We start from the raw sequence: 24010 nt of genomic DNA on the forward strand, positions 1-24010 counted from the left end.
GAGAAAAATGTCAACTCCAAAAGCACTGATAAGCAAATGCTAAGGTGTTACATTTCACCTCTCCCCTCCCTCTTGCACCCTCTGAGCCTCCCCACTCCACCCCCACTCCTACTTCCAGGGCTTTGCTTTCACTTCCTGGGATGTAGGTTTTGACTTCTCAGGACTCTCGAGGTTTGTATGGCCACTGGTTACCCTGAAAAAGCCCAGAAGCAAAAAAGCAAATTGATGGGAACAATCAATTTTTACAATCCCTTTGTCATGGGGGAGGGTGTGGGAGGGGAGAGAAAGTATTTTATCGATCTAAATCCTACTGTCCACAAGTATCCTGCTTAACACATTTTTAAATTGTTTTTAAAGTAATCCATGGCTTCTTGTTAATAGGAGACTTTTATGTAACCTGGACATCATATACCCAGAGCCAGTTCACCCTGGCATACAACCCTGGAATACACCCTGGCATACACCCTGGAATACAACTCAAGCACCCACAAGAAAATAAACACCAGCATCAACCCAGGGATCACAGACAGCAGGTATGATACACGAAAACCAAGCAAACAAAAACTTGGTGAAGGCAGCAAGTCTATTAGAATTTATCTCCTCAGGCTGGTCTGTGCCCTCAAAGCACAGGAGTCCTGACAAATATCATCATTTAACATTATCTGCGGGGATGCTTTAAGAATTTTAAGAGAAGAAATGGGTTAATAATTAAACCACAATCAAGAATGAGAACAACATTCAAAGTCAGGATAAGCAAGACTCAATACATTTACAAGGTGGACTTTTATTAAAGTACAGTTGCCTTCCATTTAGAAAATAGGGGAAATTTGTGTGTAGTTAAGGCTTAAGAGCTCCTCTGTCCTGTTCCAGAATTTTCTTCTTACATTTTTTGGGAACTATGGATTCTCTTCCATTTGGACTATCATGTTAGATCTTTATTACAAGGTCCTTACCTTTTACTGAACAGTCTTAACCATCCATCCAGTAATCAAATAAAAGTCAAGACTGTATTCATTCATTCAGAAAGTTTTGTTTTCTCTTTTAATAAACTGACTACTGAACATCTGAGGCAAGCCATTTACCAAGGAATGTCCATTTGGCCTTGTAGTACCCATTCTCGTGTATGCTGAGTATACTTGATGTGGGGAGTAATTTCCAGAGTTAATTAGAGATAGAGATCCTGCATAAGCAAAAGGCTCTCAGGACAGTCCAACAACGCATGCACAGCAGCAAAGCAAAATCCCAACTTCAAGTAGCTTATGTAAGAATAGGCATCACCTCACGGGATCGAAGAGTCTGGAAGCAGGGTGGTACATAGCCAGAGCAGCAGCTCTAAGGGGTCATGTCCCAAGGCTCCCACACTCTCTCACAACCATGTCAAATAACAGGGGAAACAAGTGGTTTTCTGCTCTGGATCTTTTTAGGAGGAAGAGAAACCTCCTCGGAATCTCCCAGCACACATGGCTTCCAGACTGTACCGGCCAAATGTGGATCACATATCCACACCCTAGGAAGTTAGAAAAATGTAATTGTGACATTTTCAGCCTCTACTTTATTGGCTACTTGCTGAATTAAGATTTTAATCCTCTTTCCTAACTGAAAAAAGTCAGCATTAAGGCTTGGCTACTTAAACTTAAGACCTTAGAAATAACCTAATTTGATTAAGAATTTGTTGAGGTTTCTTCCCCCTCTCCCCATTCTAAAAANTTGGCTACTTGCTGAATAAGATTTTAATCCTCTTTCCTAACTGAAAAAAGTCAGCATTAAGGCTTGGCTACTTAAACTTAAGACCTTAGAAATAACCTAATTTGATTAAGAATTTGTTGAGGTTTCTTCCCCCTCTCCCCATTCTAAAAAACAAACTTAGCTGCCTTAGGACTTGTTTGAGGATTAACATTTCTAAAGCATTTTCAAATTATCAACTGTAGTCCTCAGTGCTATTTTCAAAAAAAATGTATTAATGCTTACCCACAAAAAGAACCTCAAAGCAATGTCTAAGGCTAAATTTTAAGAGTTTACCTGACAAATAAATACCCCCATATTCTCTAGAACAACCCATCCATGAATTTTCATGTTTTTTCTCAGAGAAGTTTTTTTGGTACTCATTAACCTAAATTCCCTGGCATAACAAAGTCCGTATCTGAGAGTTAATGTATCTCTACTTCCAGCACAAAAATAGATGACTGGTCAGCTTAAACTTTCTACAATGTTAACCGTCTGCCAAATTATTCAGAACCCTCCTAGGAAAAGTCATGATCCTCCACACACTAATTAAATGAGTGAATGCTTTAATCATACTTTAGATAACTAATCTATTTCAATCCTGATAATCTAATTATCTAATTCTAGTAAATAAATTCCAACCTTAGTCCAAAACGATTAGAGGATTAAAGTTTAAAATCAGTGAATGCAAGCTGAAATAGATCCACTCTAATGAAGTTCAACGTGATTTGTTCTTCTATTAAAACGTCTGTTTGTTATCTGAAATTCAAGAACTAAAATGCACTATTAAGCCAACATTTTCTAAACCAGTTCTAACAAATAATGTAGTATCTCTTGTAATTATATCAAGTAAATTCATGCTTGTTGGATTTAAAAATTCCCTAACAGGGGAGTCTTCCCTGATCACTCTATGCAGCAGTTCTATCAGATGGGGGTGGGGGGGTGGAGGGGTGGAGGGATGGGTAAAATAAAGGGGATTAAGAGTACACTTATTGTAACGAGCACTGAGTATAGAATTGGGGAATCCTATTGTACTTTTGAAACTAATATAACACCGTGTTCACTATGTTTTATATAAAAAAAAGAAAATTATATAATCTCCACTCCCCCTGCTTTTTCCCCACATTTCACTTACTACACATTTGTGTGTTTCTATTGTGTGTATAGTATGTTACTCCATAGGCCACGATGATTGACCATCTTGGTGCTTCAACTCCATTGCCTAAAATATTGCCTGATATACAGACACTTAATCAATGTGACACTGACTCACTACCAGTCAACTTGAATTTTCAAAAATATAAATCTAAGGCACCTGGGTGACTCACTCAGCTAAGCATCCAGTCAGTTAATTGTCCACCTTCAGCTCAGATCATGATCTCGTGGTTGGTGGGTTGGAGCCCTGCATGGGGCTCTGTGCTGACAGCTCAGAGCCTGGAACCTGCTTCAGATTCTGGGTCGGTCTCTCTCTCTCTGCCCCTCCCCTGCTCACGCTATCTCTGTCTCTCAAAAATAAGTATTAAAAATTTTTTAAAGCTGCCATTAAATTTAAAAAATATATAAAACCACATACATCAGTAATTATGATATAACAATTTAAACAGCAAGAACAAACAAACCGCAAAGAAAAACTAAGAAACAACTGCTACGACCACCAATGCTACCACAAGAGGCAGCCACCAGTTATAAAACCTATTAATGTTCCAGTCATGGCATCAACCATTTAATTATAACAACAAGCCAGTGATATAGATACTAATCCCATCTTACGGATGAGGAAATTGAGAATCAGAGAGGTAAAATAAGATGCCCATTATCAAAGGGATGGTAAGTCAATCCAAAATAAAAATGTTCTGACTCTTCAGTCTTCAATGCTCATTTGTGATGTCCAGGTAGCAGTATTAAGGGGCAAAAGGCAATGTTTGTCATAACAGCAGGATACAGCGCCCATCTACATAGAAAGCCCGAAAAAGTATAGTCGTCAGTGATTTCAAGAATTAAACATCAGAATGCCAAAACTGAGACACGTTTAAAAATTAAACATCACTTGAATCTGTCTTCCCAAAGAAAAGCCTCCAAGTTCCTGACAGGCCTGGGAGATAAACAGAGTTAAAGTATAAGAAACTTATATTCTTGAAACCTGGCCTGTGGCTAAAGTATCCAGTGAAAACTACGGGTGTGTTAAGCCACTTTTCTCTAATCCAATTCTATTTTAAATGCAGCCAAAATCATTTTCTGCTGTCCTTCTGATTGCTTCTTCATTAGCTTCCATTTTCTAGATTTCATCGAATCCATTTATTCAATTTTTATAGGACTGGTCAAGCTCATTTGTTGTCCCATGAAATAAATGTAATTGATTCTGTGTGCCAGTCATGGTTCCTTAGACATTTACTCATCACTTCCACCCACATATTTTATGTTTCCCTAGAAAACTGGCAGCCGAGTGGATGCTCAATGCCCCTTTCAATGTCTACATTTATAATTTGTTACAAGATAATTTTATCCATAGGGAAACTCACATTAAAGATATGCCGCTAAGCCACTATTATGTGTACTGATTTACGTAGTTAGAATGAAATCAGTCTTACTTTTCTGTAATGCAAATATTATCCCGGTGTCTAAGTGGCATGAGAGATCAATAGCCATCTGAATCCACGAACGGGGAAAGAAGTCTTGGAGTCAGTAAGTCAACCAGTCGGCGTTCCTGGCCAATGTGAGGGTCCAAAGAGCCACAGCAATTTTAGAAGTTAAGAGAAATATGTTTGAATTCAACAAACTTCTAGTACTTGTGCCTTTATACATTCGAAAGCCCTCTGATTCCAGCTGCCCAAGGACTTAAGCACATCATTAGACAAACGCATTGTTTTCCCCATCACAACACGTTCCAGCAGTATCTCTCAACTTGACAGTTTTACTTACTGTCTTGGAAGCAGTATTAATGTACTGCATCACCATTTCTTTTTTGATGCTGAAGTCCTTTTCCCGCAATGGTGCCTTCTTATCTTCATTTAAATTCATATCTTCCTGGAAAACACAATTAAAAAGCCTCATTTTAGAATCTAAGTAGAGCAGCAATTCTACATGCCCTACCAACGGAAAATCAATAATTTGTGACTACGGCAGCATTAATTGTTTTGGAATGATTTACGTGTAGTTCTGCCTGGAGGAAAGCAAAGAGCAGGAGATGCAGACAAAAACACATTCTAGATCATTTTAACAGGTAAAACACTTACCAGAAAATCTTTTTAAATTCGCAGCAGGCTAGTAAAGTTACATTCTCATCACGACAGATAATTAGACAGTTGAAGATTTCTGCCTTCCTTAGGGTCATCTGGATTCACAATTTAAATACACATTCACAAATATAGTACTTTTTTTTTTTATATAACAACAGTGCACCCAAAGCTATCTTGCACTATTTCTGAAACAGCTGCTCCATGTATCATAAAAATTGAAAGTTAAATAACCCAACACTCTCCAGATTCTATAGCTACAAGCTCATAGAAGCAAATACATGGTAGAGAGCCTAGCAAAAGGTAAAGCATTCTATGGTTATCTCTTCTCTACCTCTACCAAAAATATCAACTACTTAATTTATTCTATGTTCTAAATGCATAAAAATTACACTTATAAAAAGAAATAATGGCACCAATCAAAGGTTAAAGTAACCTGGAATTGTCTACAAGTCCAAAACTGACTAAAAATACCAATCAAGCATATCCACATAAGTATGGGAACTGCTACCGGTTAAGTGGCTCTAATCAAAGGCCATTCTGGTAACGGAAAAGGAGCCTAAGGTTTAACAGAAATGGCTGCAGAAGGGCAGCTCAAATCGATTTCCTCCAGATATGAACCCTCAGTCATTTGTGACATGCAATAGAACACACTTGAATGTATACAAACTCCATAGCCTCTCAGAAACAGGTGTATAAAAATCAAGACTTCAGATCACCTGTGGAGCCCAGCAGGTTAAATTTATTCTAAGTTTCAGAAGAGTGCTACAATTCATCAGACACTGTAGTTTATGCGTTTAGCTGACTCAGTTTTTGGCTACCCATCCCTTCAAGCACTTAAAAGTCAAAATTTCCTTCATTTCACCTTGATATAAATATTTAAGATCTTAGAAGTTGTTCAACTTGACACTCTAATAAAAGGTAGTAATTAGTAATGTCACTCCCGGCTGTTCAGGTCAGAAATACCCTATTATGTGAATAATGGTTTATTTTGTTCCTTTTTTTTCTCTCTCTAAGCCTGGGACTCTCAATAGGCCTTCACACCACTTAGGATTTGAGAAAGGTCTTGGGATATTTTGGTGGTCAGTGACTGAGATGACACTACCAGCACTTATTAAGGTGTATCAGACATTCTTCAACACACGGGCTAATGCTACACAACAAGGAAGTGTCCTGTATCCCACAGAGAGATGCACACATCTTGAAAAAGAAAATTTCATCTAGGCCTAGACTAATTCCATAGATTTAAATGTAAAATGGAATATGCAAATTGTTACAGATTAAACACTTTGCACTGTGGGATTTTAACATACCTGGATTTTTCCAAGAATTCAACTACTCTATAAGCTATAGTTCCACTGGGTGTATGTGCTGTTTTCATTTTTTGCTGCTTTTTAAATAAGCTTTACCATCAGTTGTGCTCTATTTTTGAAATGTGGGTACCCCAGCATAACACTGCTTGGGGTATGTGAATCACTAGAACAGCACGCCTAGGTCAACCTGCAGCATAGCTAGTGTATGTGCATGAGGCGAAGATTCAAGAATGACTTTATTCTATCTTCTTGAGCAGTCGTGGCCAATTGTTTACACTGAAATGTATGTTGCATTATTTAGTACAGTAAGGCATTAAGTGGAGTTTTAGAATTGTGCGTGTAGATAGCTTACATTATCTATAAAGAACTTCATTGAAGGGCACCTGGGTGGCTCAGCATCTGACTTCAGCTCAGGTCATGATCTCACAGCTCTTGAGTTCAAGCCTTGCATTGAGCTCTGCGCGGACAGCTTGGAGCCTGGAGCATGAATTGGATTCTCCCTCTCTCTTTACACCTTGCCCACTTACACTTTGTCTCTCTCTCAAAAATAAACATTAAAAAATTTTTTTTAAAAAAAGGATTTCATTGGAAGAAAGTCATGGGGAAGTTATGGGGAAAGGAATGGGAATACTGATTAGAAAAAGGCAGGCTAGGGCCCCTGGGTGGCTTAGTCAATTAAGCTTCTGACTTTGGCTCAGGGCACGATCTCACAGTTCATGGGCTCAAGCCCCAGGTTGGGCTCTGTGCTAACAGCTCAGAGCCTGGAACCTGCCTTGGATTCTGTGTCTCCTCCTTCTGCCCCTCCCCCCTCCTCAAAATGAAACATTAAAAATAATTTTTTTTAATAGTTTATTGTCAAATTAGTTTCCACATAACACCCAGTGCTCATCCCCACAAGTGTCCTCCTCCATGCCCATCCCCCCCTCCCCCCCACCTCCCTCCGTCCTCAGTTTTTGTCAGCATTCAAGAGTCTCTCATGGTTTGCCTCTCTCCCTTTCCCAAAGGCAGGATACTTAGTACTTAAAACCCCTGTATTAAATTATTCACTGTATTTTTATTTTCTTTTTAATGGCCAAACATGGCGCAGCCTCTTTAACCTGAAAATTAAAATATGTAGTAAATACAGATGCTTAAAAAAACAACAAACAAACAAAAAAAAACCCTAGGAAAATCCATTAGTTGTGCCTGAAATCAAAAAAAAATAAAAAAAATTAAGATACACACTTTTAAAAGCCTACTGCTTTCTTTCTGGAAAGGCATATTCAAGATGACAGGAGCTCATACGCAACAGTGGTGTATCTGGAATTAAGGAAGCGATCCAGGGTTCTCCCGACATCTTTCCACTGCCTTATTCCACCTCTCTTGTCTAAACAAGACACTCACTTCATGACAATCCCGGTTTCAAAGCAAAAAGTAGGGCACCTGAGTGGTTCAGTCAGCTGACCGTCCAACTCTTGATTTCAGGTCAGATCATAATCCCAGGGTTATGGGATCAATCCCCGTGTCCGCTCTGCACTGAGCGTGGACCCTGCTTAAGACTGTCTCTCCCTCTGCCCTTACCCCCTGCTTGCACTCTAAAATTTAAAAAATTAAGGGGCGCCTGGGTGGCTTAGTCTGTTAAGCGTCCGACTTTCGCTCAGGTCATGATCTCGCGGTTCGTGGGTTCGAGCCCCACGTCGGGCTCTGTGCTGACTGCCAGCTCGGAGCCTGGAGCCTGTTTCAGTCTGTGGCTCCCTCTCTCTCTGACCCTCCCCTGCTCACGCTGTCTCTCTCTCTCTCTCTCTCTCTCCTAGAAATAAATAAAAAAATAAAATAAAATAAAATAAAATTTAAAAAATAAAAATAAAAATAAAAGCAAAAAGGAAACTAAGAAAGGACACTGAAAGTTTGGAATTGGCTACATAGTACCACAGGCCTTTCTCATTAGGCAAGGAACTCACAGGTGGCCATTCCCTACATGTCCAGAAAGAAATGGCATTGGAAAAAGAAACTCTGCCATTTACAGTGAGAAATAAGGAAATATCGGAGCAAAAAGGGAAAATATGTATTTGTGTATAAACAGTACAATATTTATAAAATAGATTTTTATTGCACAAAGAAAAAGGCTGAAAGAAGAAAGCCTTATTGGATTTTGCTAAATTTCGACAGGGGNNNTAGAAAATGCACATGTATATAGGGGGCAGAAAAACGTTTTTTCCTTTTTACCCTTCATCAGTTCTTCTAGTTAAACTAGGATTTAAATTGGTATGACGCCGATTAACAGCAGCAAAAAATCAACTTTAATGCATACAAAAACCCCACATTCGAGAAAGATTCCGAAACAAAAAGGTAAAATGAGGTTTATAGGCCATATGGAACCGAGGCACGGGGCTTCCAAGGGGAGGAGGGCAACCCACCGGGCAAGAAGTTCCGGTAATTAGGTGTTTGTTCTGCTATACAGATTGGCCACTCAGATAAAACATCTCTCGTAATAAAGCTTTGAGGAAGACTATCAATTCAGATTCTTCTAGTGGTTCAGAGAAGGGCAAAAAGTTTCTCTTGAGCCCCCAGGACCTCAATTGCCTTCATCTCAAATAGTCCACATGCCAAAGTGGAACAGTTTGGGGAGACTTGCCTTGATTCCCTTCAGTGTTTTTAATTCCAGAGGAGCTAAGCTGAGCATCTCTGAAAGTTATTCAAGAAACTAGAGTTGGGGATGGGGCGATGGAATCAGGGGAGACCAAGCATCTTCATTTAATAACCCCCTGCCTTTAAGGAAAATCTTCAGTGTGAGAACATGAGTATCGCATAGTCTAAGCTCCATGTACTACAGGATAGAAAATACAGGCTCACAGCAATGAACAACTTTTCCTAGATATCTGGCAATTAGAAACACGAGAACTGGAGCCCAGACCACCAGTCTAGTGCAGTTGCCAGGTAATTATAAAAGATCCCTTGCAAACAAGTCATCAATTTTCATGTTACTCAGTTTACAATTTGCTCAAAAGGATCATACAGTAACTCTACTGTCTTTGGTCAGATTCCCAAGAGCTAGTGTGGGAGACAGGGATTCTGGTGCAGACACCAACGGAGAAGATGCCCTCAGGACAATGGAGTGAAGAAAAGCAAGACAAAACAGCAGGGGAAAGACATTTGAAAATGTTGCCTCCAGGGCGCCTGGGTGGCTCAGTCAGTTAAGGGGCTCAGGTCACGATCTCATGGTTCGTGGGATCAGGCCCCACGTCGGGCTCTGTGCTGACAGCTAGCTCAGAGCCTGGAGCCTGCTTCAGATTCTGTGTCTCCCTCTCTCTCTGACCCTCTCCTGCTCACGCTGTCTCTCTCTCTCTCTCAGAAATAAATAAAAATTTTTTAAAAATTTTTTTAAATTAAAAAAAAAAATGTTGCCTCCACTGGATTCCTGCTTCAGCCTGAACTGCATGACTCTCAGTACTACCTAGAGGGCTAGGAGAGTTTGACACCTCCAAATCAGGCAGCATCCTAGTCCCTGGAGGCCAAATCTCTGGAAAGGGTAGATATGAGCCACTAGGACCCAACACTTACCCGCTGGAGTCTGCGTGCACCAGAAGGTAGACTTAGAGAGGCACCAACAGCGTCCACTACACTGTTTAAAAGTAACTTACTTTCTACTAAGTCTTATTCCTAAGCAGAACTGAGTAATACCAAAACTCATGTCAATGGCCTCAACGAGCAATACAAACCACTGGATTAACCAACTCTTCCATTCAGACCTAGGTTGGGACCCTCTACTACACTGTATAGGTACGAAGTGATACGCAGGTACAGACTTTAAGAGAACCCTGAAATGTGGTTTACTTCAATCTGTCAAAGTATTGAGATCTACCTATTTAATTCTTTAAATATCTATTATAAACACCAAACAGGAAATAAATAGAACACGTAGTTGCAAAAGACCAGATGAGTAATTTGAATGAGGCTAGTATTTAGTGGGTAGGACATGAAGTTTTCCCACCTGAAAAACAGATACTAGTTGGCAATATTTAGTTGAATAGATCTCAAAAATATTTGAGCAGATATCAAATCAAAACTTTGTCTGAAGAGGATTATTAATGCTCTATTAATATCTTAACAGACATTATAAATTAACTCATTTACTGTGCTACCTTCACATACATGTTTAAACACAGTTTTGCCTGGGGAAATTGGGAGTGGGGACATCAAAAACCAATTTTCCCCTAGTTAATTACTTTCTAATTAAAAACTTACCTTAATTGAACCACTGTGCTACTTTGCTGTGGGAGTCTGACTGAATTAAGGATAGATTTTAGAAATAAAAAAATACTGCCAAGAAGAAATCCAAATGAAGGGGCTCTCAAAATAAGGATTCTTCAAAAGTATCAAGGTCAGGAAAGATAAGGAAAGGTCACTGACTGGAGGGAACTAAGCATACAGAGTAAACTAAATGCAACGTGTGATCCTGGATTGGATCCTAGAACAGAAAAAGCACAAGTAGAAAAACTGGCAAAAACTCAAAAATGTAATCTTGTTAGCAGTGTACCAACATTAATTTCTCAGTTTTAATAACTGAACTCAAGTTATAGAATGTGTTGACATTTGAGGAAGTAGGGTGAAGGTATATAAGAATGGCCTGTGCTCTTTCTGCAACCTTCTATAAATCTAAAATCGTTTCAAAATAAAGCTTTTGTAAGACTAAATTGAAATACTCAAAATCTATGCCACAATTTGCAAAGTATGAAAATGGAACTTCCCTCATTCCTAAATTTTTTTTAAGTCTACTATTTAAGAGTAAGTTTGTAGAGTACTTGGCTACAATAAATACAGACTTGATGAAGGGGAGGGAAGTAAAAAACAACAACAACACTATCAAAACAAATATCTGAGAGTACTAACAAAGACACAGGTATTAGAATTCCATTCCAAATCTAAAGGTCAGGCACTCTTTGGATTTTTCCGAAACAAAATTCAAGCTGTTCAAATTTCTGATTTCATTCCAAATCTGCTCTGTACACTGTCCTTATTCTTCCCACAATCCTTTCTACATCTTTTCCCAAAGATCTAGTATTCCTGCATATTAAATAATGGCTAAGTTCTTGCACCAGGCACCATGCTGAACATCAGCACTCATACATTAATGGTCACTAATAACCCATTGGAGGTATGTACTGGCCTCTCTTGATTGGGGACAGAATGGAAACTTAGGGGAATTCTTTCAGTTGATCCTAGCCCTACGGCTATTTGAACTGTGGTCCATCTAAACTCATCACTCTTATTCACATATTATTTATCTCCATTATCATCTAAAATCCCATTTCCTTTGGGGCTAATACTATTGGACTTGTCATTTAGGTTGCCAACCATTTGTATTGACTCCTCTCCCACCCAGTCTTTAGCTTTCCTATGACCAGCAATCTTGACTTCAGCTTTGCTCAACCACAGTCTTGATGACTACACCTAGACCTTTTCCTTACATAAAAACGGTTCCACCTCAAGTGTCATCATATAATTCCCGTGACCCCGTTCTCTGACCCTCATCTTCTTTCTTTTCACTTGTCCTACTGCCAGACCAACATGGTGTTAATCTCAGTAAAACCTCCCATTTCTTGATCCCCTCCATGTTCTCCTAAAGAAGGTTAATTCTGTGGATTCATCACTTCCTACTTTATGGAAAAGCCAACTAGTTTTTTCTTCTCACATTCCCTAAGGTATTTATTTCAAACTTGCCCTTCCCCAAGAGCTATGAAACTACCATTTCTACTATCATTTTCAGTAAGTAAATTTCAATTTCCTCTGTAAAACTAAAACTTTCAGTTTCTCATTTCCTATATTACCAATTTGTTTGCACACTAATCTTTCTGTATCAATTCTTACATCTCCTTCTAACGATAATTCCATTCATTTATGCTCTGGATCTTGTTTCCTCTCACCTCCTGAAAGGGCACTGCATATCAATTATCCTTTTTCAATCCGGTCTCACTAAATTGTTCTCAGTTGGTTGGGTCTCAATATATAAACATGTTAATCCTTAATGGATTAAAATTAAAAGGAAAAAGGGGCTTCCTTCAAACCTAGCTCTCCTTTACGTATGGCCTCCTTTATTCTCCTTCACAGATAACCTTTTAAACAACTTTTTTATACACTTGCTGCCACTTTCACAGTGCACGCTCCACAGTGGATTACTTTTCAGGTATTTGTTAAATATTTACAATGTAACAAAAGTTCCCAGAGTTGCTTTTCCTACCTAGGGACAAACGAGGAGACTGAGGTCATTTTCTAAAACACGGAGTTGGACCTAGAGAGAATACTCACATCCCTAGCTGAAAAGGAACAAACAAGGTCCAGCCCCAGAGATGGATTTTTTAGGCAGTTCTACTGATACATATTCAAATATGGCCAAGCTGAAATCCATGATGTTTTCAGGGAACACTAGCAGATCCACACACACCTTCAGTGACCTGGAACAAGGGTGGCATCGGTCAAGGAGTGAACAGCTGAGATCCTACAGGCTTCACTCAAATTGCGGGAGTTGCTGTGATGCACTGTATCCACCAAGAGGAATGAAGGGATATACCTTTTCTAAATTGCATGAAGACACCAATGGGCCAATAGCAGCCCTGACTTGGAAACCAGGTCAAAGGAATAGAGTCAAGTCAGCAGCTTCTAAAATACTGCAAGGGATTCTTCCGAAGTGTTTGAGGGGGCCAGAAATTTCCACAAACAAGGAAGTCCCAAGCTTGCTATTTTCCACACACTGACTCCATCCTAGACTGAAAATTCAGTAAAAATAACTACTTTCCATGTTTTCTTGGAAAAACTGAGGCCAGGGTGCGATATAATCTTAAAACTTCCTGCACATACATGCAACTAGTTAGAGCACTAAGGAGCAATCAAGCAAAGAATGGCAAACAGAATGGACATATTTTCAACCAAGTTACAAACATATGACTCACTGTTTTCATTCACGGATGTGGATTTTACAAGACAGCATGCTCATTAAGTTTACATACATCAAGTCAAGTGGGATAGTTAACGCCATGGAGAGTCAGATTAAATTTACAACAATTGACTATTTGGAGAATTAAGCAAATATGTACATGCAGCAAGCGGAAGATGGTCAGGTTTGAGGCAATTCACCCAGAGAGGATAAAGACAATTCACCCGGATGGACAGAGGCATGATGACAGAAAATGGATGCTGGAGGGGCGCCTGGGTGGCTTAGTCGGTTAAGCGTCCGACTTTCGCTTGGGTCATGATCTCGCGGTTCGTGGGTTCGAGCCCCGCGTCGNGATCAATAAGCATAATATTGGAAGGTAAAAATTGGAAGCACAGCACTATCAAGCCAAACATTAATTCTTATTAAGTCAAAAGTAATCATCTCATTTGATTAGTGTATTAGATTTCTGTTTCAAGGGTTAAAATCGATAGAATTATTCATGGACACAGTCTGTTTTGGTAACAGTTTTATCACTACAGCCACAAATTGGTTAAGCATTTTAACAGGTCCACCAAGATTCCCTAATTACTTCTCCTGAGACTTCAGATCTCAGCATTTTATAAGCACAATTTTATCCCACATTTCTTCTAAAAGCGTTCTTCTGTTCTTAACCACATTGGAATTCATCTCCCACGCCACGTGTCAAAAGGTCCTGCTAATGTTTATCCCTACACTAAGGTAGTGTTTACTACCATGAATGGCTTAGTGCCAAATAAAGTGAAAAATTTCATGATATTCCTCCAGGTCATTATAAACACTCAAACAGTGCATATATACCAAATCTATCTAGTTCTGTAATTTGTTTTATTCTTAGGTTGGGTTTACATAAAATAAGAAAACCTTTAAGAGATAAATACCCCTTGGAAAAAAGAACTCACAATTAACTGTATTACTACTTTATGTTCAACATGTCCATAAATATACTAACGTACAAAAAAGCTTTTCTTTGTTTTGACCACTTTTTTACTATGTTGTTATATATACCTTTATAGTAACCTTTTTTATATATAAATGTGACTGTAAAGAAGTTATAGGTTTTGGTCTTCCCACCAGTCATGCTGGATTTTCACTGTTCTAGCCACAGTATCTTTACTCAATCCCTATTATAATTAATAGGAATTCAGATCGCTAGCTCCTTAACAGGATGGCAGGCATTAAATAGCATTTATCCTGAGACTGACCAAGAACTCACATATGTTTGACCAAATACTCTAACTGGAGCTTATAGAAAGTGTAAACTATCTCAATTTGAAACCAAATTTAAATTTGTCCTAAACCCAGTATCAAAGAATAAAAAAAAGAAGAAACCCATACATTGCTTTTCTTCCATATACTTTAAGTTTTAGCTGAATAGACAAGTGAAATTAACATGCAGAGAGCTGCACAACTAATTTATTCTGAAGTATCATCTAGCTGGAACTGTTCAAGCATATACCTAAGCACCTATAATCACAAACAATTGTTATGGATCTTTTGGATAAGAACGCAGCCACTGATAAAAGTTTTTCTTTGCTTTTTCAACTTTTCTAAACAAATGGCTATTTCTTCACAAATTACATGAAGGATAGTCAGTGGACTGAAGATACAAAAGCCAACTTTGCTAGGGATGAAACAAGACTGAGAAAAAGCCCTCATAGTTGGAAGAGAATGGACTTGCACACTTCCTAATTGGTGAAAGAGCATGCTTAAACATCATCGTAACACTTATTCTTTTTAAAATTCCCCTAGCCATTTTTATTGGTTCAATGAACTCCCACCAGGCAAAATCCAATGCTCCTAAATCATTTATTTTCTCATTTATCTGGATCCAAAGAGAAACAACTAGGCATTGACATTATTCCCCCCTGACAAACACAACCCATGAATCAACTTGACAGTTGCCTTACACTTCTGTACTCTTTTCTTCTTCCTCCTCCTCCTCCTCCTCCTCCTCCTCCTCCAATTTGGATTATTATTCGGATTGCTTTTAAACCACCTTTCCCTAAATTTTTCAACTTCTACCTAAAGGAAAGGGAAAAGGTGACAACTAATAGATCAAAACAAACCATTCCCATGCAGCCGCTCTCATTTTATCTGCCCAACCCTAAATGTACTTTTGAAGTTTTTAAGAAATAAAAAATGTTCATGATAGAGAGAAGTAGATTTGTAAAGAATGTTAATACCTGAAATAAGCTAACTGCTAGTAGCAATCTATAGCAGTCAATATACTGAATTAACACAAAAGAATCTTTGTTGGTTTCTCTTTTCATTCCAATTCCTGGGTAACTTATCATCCACACATTCAACACAATAGACATTCATTGATCTGACTAAAGAAAGAGCTATGTATAAACCCTTAACACCAAGGATTAAGGAGGGAAAGAAATGACCGGGAAAGAAAAAGGATCAACTGTCCTTCACAAGTACCCACAGAGTGGAATAGAGGTAGCAAGATGAACCTTCCTCCCACTGACTGTACCATTTAAGTATCAAACATACGTAGGTGGTTATACTTGACTTTGAACTTGATTTTATACTTTTACACCTGACCACATAGGTGGTCACACTTGATTTTATCCATTCACCTGAGCTCTTCTTTCTTCCTCTGGACCTTAGGTTTCAAATACATCTGAATTGATTATAAAGCCAATAAGGACAGAAAGACATCTCAATATGTAACTGTACATGTACTAATTTATACCATTTGATTGCTTAAACACGTGTTTACCAAGGCAGAAAAAAAAACAGATCGGCTCACTTGGCAATACATGCAATATGCACCATGAAGGCACTAAGGAGATAGATACGAATCAAGTTAAATATCCATAGTCCACTAAAATAGAATTCTTAGAAAAAGCTCTTAGACCTAAGTTCTCATTAAAGAAGTTCCTATAGTTCTAATGAATCAACCAGGAAAACAGAAATAGCAGAGCCACTCATTTAATCAGTAATGGAGGATATACTCCATTTAATTAAAACAAAAAGTAGCAGGGTGTCGGATCTACTGTACTGGAAGGCCAGTCTAGTGAGGAGCGAACCTTAACTCTAGTTACTAAAGTGCACAATTAAAAAGACTTTTACTAATCACTTTAGCAACAGAAAAACAGAACATATCATTTGTTTTCTAGGGTTTTTAGAAAAAGCTCTATGGAACTGATGGAGTCTCGTTTTCATTCTGAAGGCAGAAGAGGACATTGTTAAGAAAGTGGAGCACTTCCTGGGTAGGTACATAGAAATTGCGAGAGTCGATTCTCAGTTCCCTAATTCAGAGGTTATTGTGTTTGGGATGAAATGTCAGATTTGAAAAACATTTACAACTTTCAAGTAGACAGTCTTAACCTCTATTTATTGTACAAGTCTACTCAGTACAATAAGAAGGGGTAAGAAGTTTTTCACAAAAATTCTAATTGGCCACAAAAAAAATGAGGTAATCTATAAAGAAAACCTAATGAGAATTCCATAATGTTACTAGATACCAAAATTCATAAACAAAAATTGCCAATATTAGTTAAAAACATTTTACAAAGAGTTATATATTAGAAATGAAGAATAAACCTAATAGAAGATGTACAAGGCCCATAGGGAGAAAAACCATAAATCTCTACTGTTTAAAAACAGAAACACTAAATAAAGATAATATATACAATATTCACAGATGGGAAAACTTAATATCACATATGTATCCATTTTGCCTAAATCAATAAATTCACTGAAATTCGAATCAAGATCCCAATAGGGTTTCTAATGAAAGTTAACTGATTCTAAAGTTAATATAAAACACACAAAGTGTGTACCAAGAATAGCCAAGATGATTTTGAATTGAGGGAGGGGGTCTTAGACAACAAGGCTTATGATCCAGCTATAGTAATTCAGACAACGGATGTGAGAGCCAGAAAAACAGACCAATGGACAAAACCGAGCCTCCAAAACAAACCCACATATGTGCAAAAACCTGATGTTTACCACTGGAGGTATTATAAATGAAGGATAAGAAGGACTATTAAATCAATGCCACTAGAGAAACCAGTTATCTGGGGTGCCTGGGTGGCTCAGTCAGTTAAGCTTCCGACCTCAGCTCATGTCATGATCTCACGGTTCGTGGGTTCAAGCCACACATCAGGCTCTGTGCTGACAGCTCAGAGCCTGGAGCCTGCTCCGGATTCTGTGTCTCCCTCTCTCTCTGCCCCTCCCCGCCTCAAGTTCTGTCTCAAAAAGAAAGAAAAAAAGAGAAAGAAAAGAAAAACCAGTTATCCATGTAGAGAAAAAAAACTGGATCCATATCATACAGACATAGAGATACAGAATCCTGAAATACAGAACAGCTTTATGATGTCAGGATAGAGAAGGATTTCTTAAATATACAAAAAGCAAAGACCATAAAGAGATGGATAAATTGGACCACAATGAATTTCATAGTTCTGTTCTCTAATCCATCTACCCCTAAAGTAAAAAGACAAGACTCAGCCTGGGATAAGACACTTTACAGCTTATAAACAGAAACATGCATAAATCCAGATAGGTGACAAATCCTACAAGTCAATTAAAAAAAAAAAAAAAGACAAAAACCCCAGTAACAACAACAACAAAAACAGTAACTAAACAGGCAAAAGATAAAACAAGAAATTTACAAAATAATAACCCAAAGGGCCAATAAATGTGTAAGAAGATATTCTAGCTTATGACCATTAAAAAAATGAGTTGCTTAAAGTATGAGGTAGCCTGCTTACAACTTAAAGATTTTAAAAAGTTTTATAGTACCAGTGCAAATTCAGACACCTACAAATTAACCAAGTGCAATCTTTAAAAATGTCAAATTCATAAAGTACAAGGAGAGACTGAGGACTATCTTAGAATAAAGGAAATGTTAAAAATTTGACAGCTGAATGAAACACAGCATTCTAAACTACACTCTTCTCCATAAAGACCATTTTTGCTACTACTGTAGATTAGTTGATAGAAATTGATCACTGTGAACTTTGACTTAGGTGCTTGAATTGTGATTACATAGGAGGATGTCCTTATCTGTAGGGACTAATACTAAAGAATTAGGAGATTTGGGGGCATGGAGTCAGCAACTTACCACCAAATGGTCAGGAAAATAAATATTCCTGTACATTGGTCATTATTACACAGAAAAAGTTTAACATAGGAATGAAACCATCAGGTTCAGGTTAAGGTTCATCTTTGGGAATGAAGGGAAAAATGGAATTACGAGTATATAAGCTACTTTAGTCATATCTGTGGTGGTGTCTGTTAGATTAGGTCCTTTTTTGTGTGTACTTGAGATATCATACTTAAACATCTGTCAACAAAACTAGATTCAACATCACATAGTGCAAACTGTTTCAAAATCAAATTGTGAATACCTTTACTACTACCTATGTCCCCCAACATTAAAAGCCGATGTGTGTATTAAACTGGTCATCTAAGCTCTTAATACCAGTGGACACCTCAAGCACATACTGAAGGGATAATGATGGCATTTTATAAATGTGGTCTCTCCAACATTAAAGGCTGAAAAACATCTTCCCGAGAAAAGATTAGTGCATCACTGTTCACACTTAAGTACTTTGTGCAAGTTTAGGGAACCATTTCTTCCACACTTACAAATGATGACAGGCAACCCAGAGTTTGAAAACTTAGAATAATTTTCTCATCATTGGCATGGATTTAATGCCTGTTAACGACCACATCAAGATAGATGACCATTCTTGCATAGCTTTCATTCTCTCAGTGAGAAGTGAGAAATCAAAACAAACAAGAAGAGATGAATGCATAAAATTTCTCTTCCTATTCATTTTAACATGTTTGTGTAATTGGGAAAACTGGCAATTAAAGCTAATTTCCATCCAAACATAGAATTACAGGTAAAAAGAAATATGGGATCTTAGAAATCTTAAAGGTTAGGAAAATGCACTTAACAGGCAATTGTTTAAGATAAACCAGTTGGATGCCGCTGCATGGGTTTAATGTAGTGGGAACACCCATCAGAGTAACAGAGAAGTTCTACAAGAGATTTATACACAAGCTTCTGTAAGAGGCAGGTTTAATGAGTGCTAGGTCTGACAGAACATGGGAAAGGGTCCAAGAAGAGTTAATATCTGGGCCAGGATTTACAGTATGAATAGTAGTTAATGGAAAGGTGTTTGGAAGAGCAGTGAATTAGCCCAGGGAAGAGGTAATGAAAGGTTCAACAGAGAAACAAAATCAGGACCTAAGAAGGACAGACATGAATGGATGTGACCAATGCCTGAGTAGGATTATAAAGGATTCCCAGAGATCGGTGTTGGCTTCTGAGAGAGAATTAAGCAAGGAGCAGTTTGGTGGAGTATTTTTCATTTTGTTGAAAAGAATACGACAGAAAGAGGAGGTCAACACGACGGTAACATAGGTCATTACCAACATCGGTACCCCCTACAAAGGCAATTACCTATTCATAGGAAAGACAGCACTGTGAAAATCCCAGAAAGAAGGAGTTACCCTAAAGCATGTCCCTGACTGAAGAGATGGAGAAATACAGTATTACAATCACGTAAACAGGACACCTAAAGAAAACCAAGTAAGTTCCAGTAACTGATCCTGAAGAACTAGAGGTCTATCAGCTGACCAAAACTTCAGAATAATCCTCTGTAAAGAGTTAAGAATGCTTCAAGAGGCACCCGGGTGGCTCAGTCGGCTGGGCATCCGACTCTTGATGTGGGCTCAGGTCATGAGACCAGGGTGGTGGGACGGAACCCCACATCAGGGTCAGCGCTAAGCCTGCTTAGGATGTTCTCTCTTGCTCACTCTGGCTCTTTCTCCCACTTGCACGTGTTCTCGCTCTTAAAGGCAAAAAAAATTCTACAAGAACAGACAATTAAATGAAATTGGGAGATACGGAAGTAAAAGTAGTTCAAAGAAATAAAAACCATCAAAAAGAAAAAAAGACAAAGTCAATACATTCAAAGATAAGTCATTTGAAATTATCCGGTCAAAGGAGCAAAAAGGAAATTTTGAAAAGCCTATGGGACATCAACAAGAGAAAAAATATCCACTGTGGAAATCTCCAGAGAAAAGAGAACAGTACAGAAAGTCTAAAGTGATAATGGCTGAAAACTTCCCTAACTTGGGGTAAGAAATGGACATCCTGATTCAAAAGGCCCAAGGACTTCCAAACAAGTTGAACCCAAAAGGGGTACACTGAGACACATTATAATTAAATGTCCAAAAGTCACACACAAAGACTTTTGAAAGCATGAAGGGACTAGTCACAAATAAGGGAACCGCTATTAGCAGATTACCCTGTATATTTTTTTTTTATATTTTTATGTGTCTATTTGTTTATATTTATATAAAGGAGATTATATATATATGTAACACAATATTAGATGTCAACTATCTCAATAAAGTTGGAAAAATATCAAAAGAAAATGGTGAGGTCAGTTTGTGGTGTGTTGAGGTGTATCATCTTTTAGAGAGTTGGATTAGAGCTGCTCTTCTGAAGACCTGGCAAAACATCAGAGTATTGGGGAGATTCTAACATAAAAGGGCTCCCATCCCCCGTGAGAAATGTGTAGGGAACCAAAGTGGATGAAGAAAAAGCAAGAGGGCCAAAGGCAACACCCTGAGGAAATAAAAATCGGCAAAGGAAACCTGGAAACTGGTAAAAACGGACCAGAGAAGAAACTCCGAAGGAAACGAGTGTCATGGTAACTAAAGGAAAAGGAAATACAGGCAAGAAGGAGTGGTCAGCAGTATCACAGGTAAAATCTGAGGACTAGGAAGCCACTTACAGTTAAGAGGGCAAACATCTGGAATAGCAAGAACTACCAACTATTGGTAGGAAGCGCCAAAGTAGTTTCTACTTTCCAGAGGACAGACTCGGAGGGGATCAAGGCAAAGGGCACAGGAGCTTCCCGTGGACGAGATGCGGATCCCAGGGAAGCCGCAGCCCTGGGCCATCAGAGAGGTACTGCATCCAAAAGGCAACTCCAGCAGAGGACTGGGCTCATGGAAGACGGGGGCAGAAGGCCACAGGAGACCTCACTGGTGACAAGGGGATTACAGGGGACACAAAAATGCCACAGGAGAAGAGAATCAGTATTTGTAATCTCCTCTACCTGTAACAGGCAAAAATGGTCCCCAAAGAAGGCCATACCCTCATCTCTGGATCCTACCAGTAAGTTCTATTACATGGCAAAGGGGACTTTGAATATGTAATACTACTTTGGAGTTATCTGGGTGAGAGCCTAATCGAATACATGAGCTCTTAAAAGCAGAGAATGCTCCATAGATGGAGACTAGAGGTGACACAGAAGGGAAGTCCTAGAGATTCTAAGCAGGACATGGATTTGATGTAACAGAGAGATAGGGGCCCACATGAAGGATAAGAAAGAGTCCTCTGGAAGCTAAGGCAGCCCCCAAAGGACAGTCAGCAAGGCAACTGGGACCTCAATCCTCTAGTAGTGAGGAACTGGATTATGCCACCATGAACTCAGACGAGGTTCTTCCCAAAGCATCCAGTAAGAGCCCGACCATCAGATACCGATTTCAGTCCTATGATACCAGAGAAGGCAGGTGAGTCAACCTGGACTTCTGACCCACAGAACCAGGAGACGGCATGTTGGCGTTTAAAGCCCCAAATCTGTGGGCAATAAAGACTAACATCTCCCAGGGTGCCAATGCCAGATTATAAACACCGGAGGCCAGAAGCATCTTATTCCTCCGCTCTTCGCCTCCCATCGAGTCCTGGACCAGACAGATGCAGGCGGGAGAGTAGAGCACCGAAAAGTAAGGTAGAAAAACAGAAGACACCAACCTCTCTCCCCAAAAGCAGCCCCTACTAGAGACTACAAGTGGAGCCAGCCTGAAAGGAGGCAAAGGGAAGAAGCTTCCTCTGGATCAAAATTATTTGTATTAAACTAGGATTCTTTCTGTTTAATCTGAAAGCCAACAGAAAGCTCTGGGACCTGCCTGCGATTTCGCCTAGGGGCAGGAAAGAGTAAGCCGGGGCTGGTTTAAAGAGGCAACAGCTAAAATGAACAAGTCACTTTCAGCTTGTGCCTACCATGCTCAGCTTATTCAAAAACCAGTTAACGAAAGGCCCGCAGTGAGTTCAAGAGCGAACACCGAAACCTGACTTCCAGGAATCAAAGTTGTATACACAAGGATGTTCACACAGCTATTTTACAAACCTAGATTCATAGAGAAAACACTATGGGCTTTCAGGTAAAAAAAATCCACTTTTTACCAAAAGACAAACGGGACAAAGAGCTATTAAGTAGTTTAAGTATTCAAAACTACTTGAACAAAAACAAACAAAAAAACCCACTAAAGCTATTATCTAAAGACCAAGTAAATCCATCTCCAATATAAAAGTAAAATGAGTACAAATGTTCAAACCTTACCCTGTACCTCTCATTAAGTAATCAAGTCAGCACACTGAAGACTAGCTTAAGAAAAAAAGGCTCTGTATAAACAGTTTTTACTTCATGTAAAAATTACTTCAACACCTTTGATAAGCTTAAATAAGGCTTTAAAAATTGCACAATGTTGGGGCACCTGGGTGGCTCAGTCAGTTACGCATCTGACTTCGGCTCAGGTCATGATCTAATAGTTCGTGGGTTCAAGCCTTGCATCGGGCTCTGTGCTGACAGCTAGCTCAGAGCCTAGAGCCTGCTTCAGATTCTGTCTCCCTCTCCTTCTGACCCTCCCCTGCTCATGAGCGCTCTCACGCGGGCGCTCTCTCTCAGAAATAAACATTTTTAAAAATTGCACAATGTCAAAACTAAGAATTTAGATGCAAATTTTCAATGGTAGGAAACACCTGTAAGTGCAAAGGCCAAGACATGAAGATTGCAGATTCAATGTGGCTTCTTGAAAAGAATACTGCTACTACAGATAAGAAAATGCAAGTTAAAAAAAAAAAAAGAAAAATCAAACCCAACCCTTCATCTATCATTCTCTACAAACACAGGAACATTTCTAAGTTTGTCAAAAACCCGATTCCCTTAAAACCCTAAGAAATATCACTCATCTACATTTAAAGAAAAGACCTTCTGAGCTTCAGAACCATCAGCGGATCCCCCCCCACACACACACACACACAATGTATCGTGATGCGGTCAGGCAATCAGAAAGGAAAGAAGAACCCAGTCCTCACGTTTTTAAGAGGACCTTAGTTCTGACAAATTCATTTATCAGCAAATTGGGCAGCCCTAACCCATCAACAATTTCATTTTACTTCTGCTGAGTAAAAGGAGTTTGATTGCAAACGATTTTCTGCCAACATGGATACCGGTTTAAGATTTAACAAGTGATCAGGCCCAGTTATGATATATGTATTCTGTAAACACTCCAAAGATGTCAATATCCTTCTGGCCTCTACATAACCACAAACACTGATCCTCTGAGGAGAAGGGGAAGACTAACTGAAAACCAGTTCAGGTAATCATGTTTAGTACAGAATGCCATTGACTATATTCAGTACTTTCTAGGTAGTTGTACTTTTAATGGCTTGTGGTGATAAAATGTGGCCTTGTAAACACCTAACATTAATAGCTTCCTCACTCTGCTTCTACAGATAGCCCCAGCAATTATGATCAAAAACTTTCTTCAAAGTAGTCACCAGGAAATGGAAAAAAAAAAAAAAAGACCATTCTAGAATTTCCAAGGTAATTTATATGCATGATTCCACATACGGTACATGGGATGAAGGGGTAGCTAAGGGCACTTTATTACTGTGAGCCCTCAAAGGTAATATTGAGGAGAACTACCTTTATACAAGCCTCATTAACAGAGACAAAGGCTAATGC

At 38.9% G+C, this 24010-nt stretch overlaps 1 protein-coding gene across 1 annotated transcript in view; it reads right to left on the reverse strand.

The window, feature by feature from the left end:
• DIAPH3 (diaphanous related formin 3) overlaps nt 1-24010 on the reverse strand; it is a 500871-nt gene that overhangs the window by 426288 nt on the left and 50573 nt on the right. Inside the window, exon 4 of the mRNA XM_077752451.1 lies at nt 4642-4746. Coding sequence (XP_077608577.1) covers nt 4642-4746 — 105 coding nt within the window. The remainder of the gene's footprint in view (nt 1-4641; nt 4747-24010) is intronic.

This window comes from Crocuta crocuta, unplaced genomic scaffold, assembly GCF_008692635.1.
Source record: "Crocuta crocuta isolate KB4526 unplaced genomic scaffold, BGI_CrCroc_1.0 scaffold376, whole genome shotgun sequence".
Classification (NCBI taxonomy): domain Eukaryota; kingdom Metazoa; phylum Chordata; class Mammalia; order Carnivora; family Hyaenidae; genus Crocuta; species Crocuta crocuta.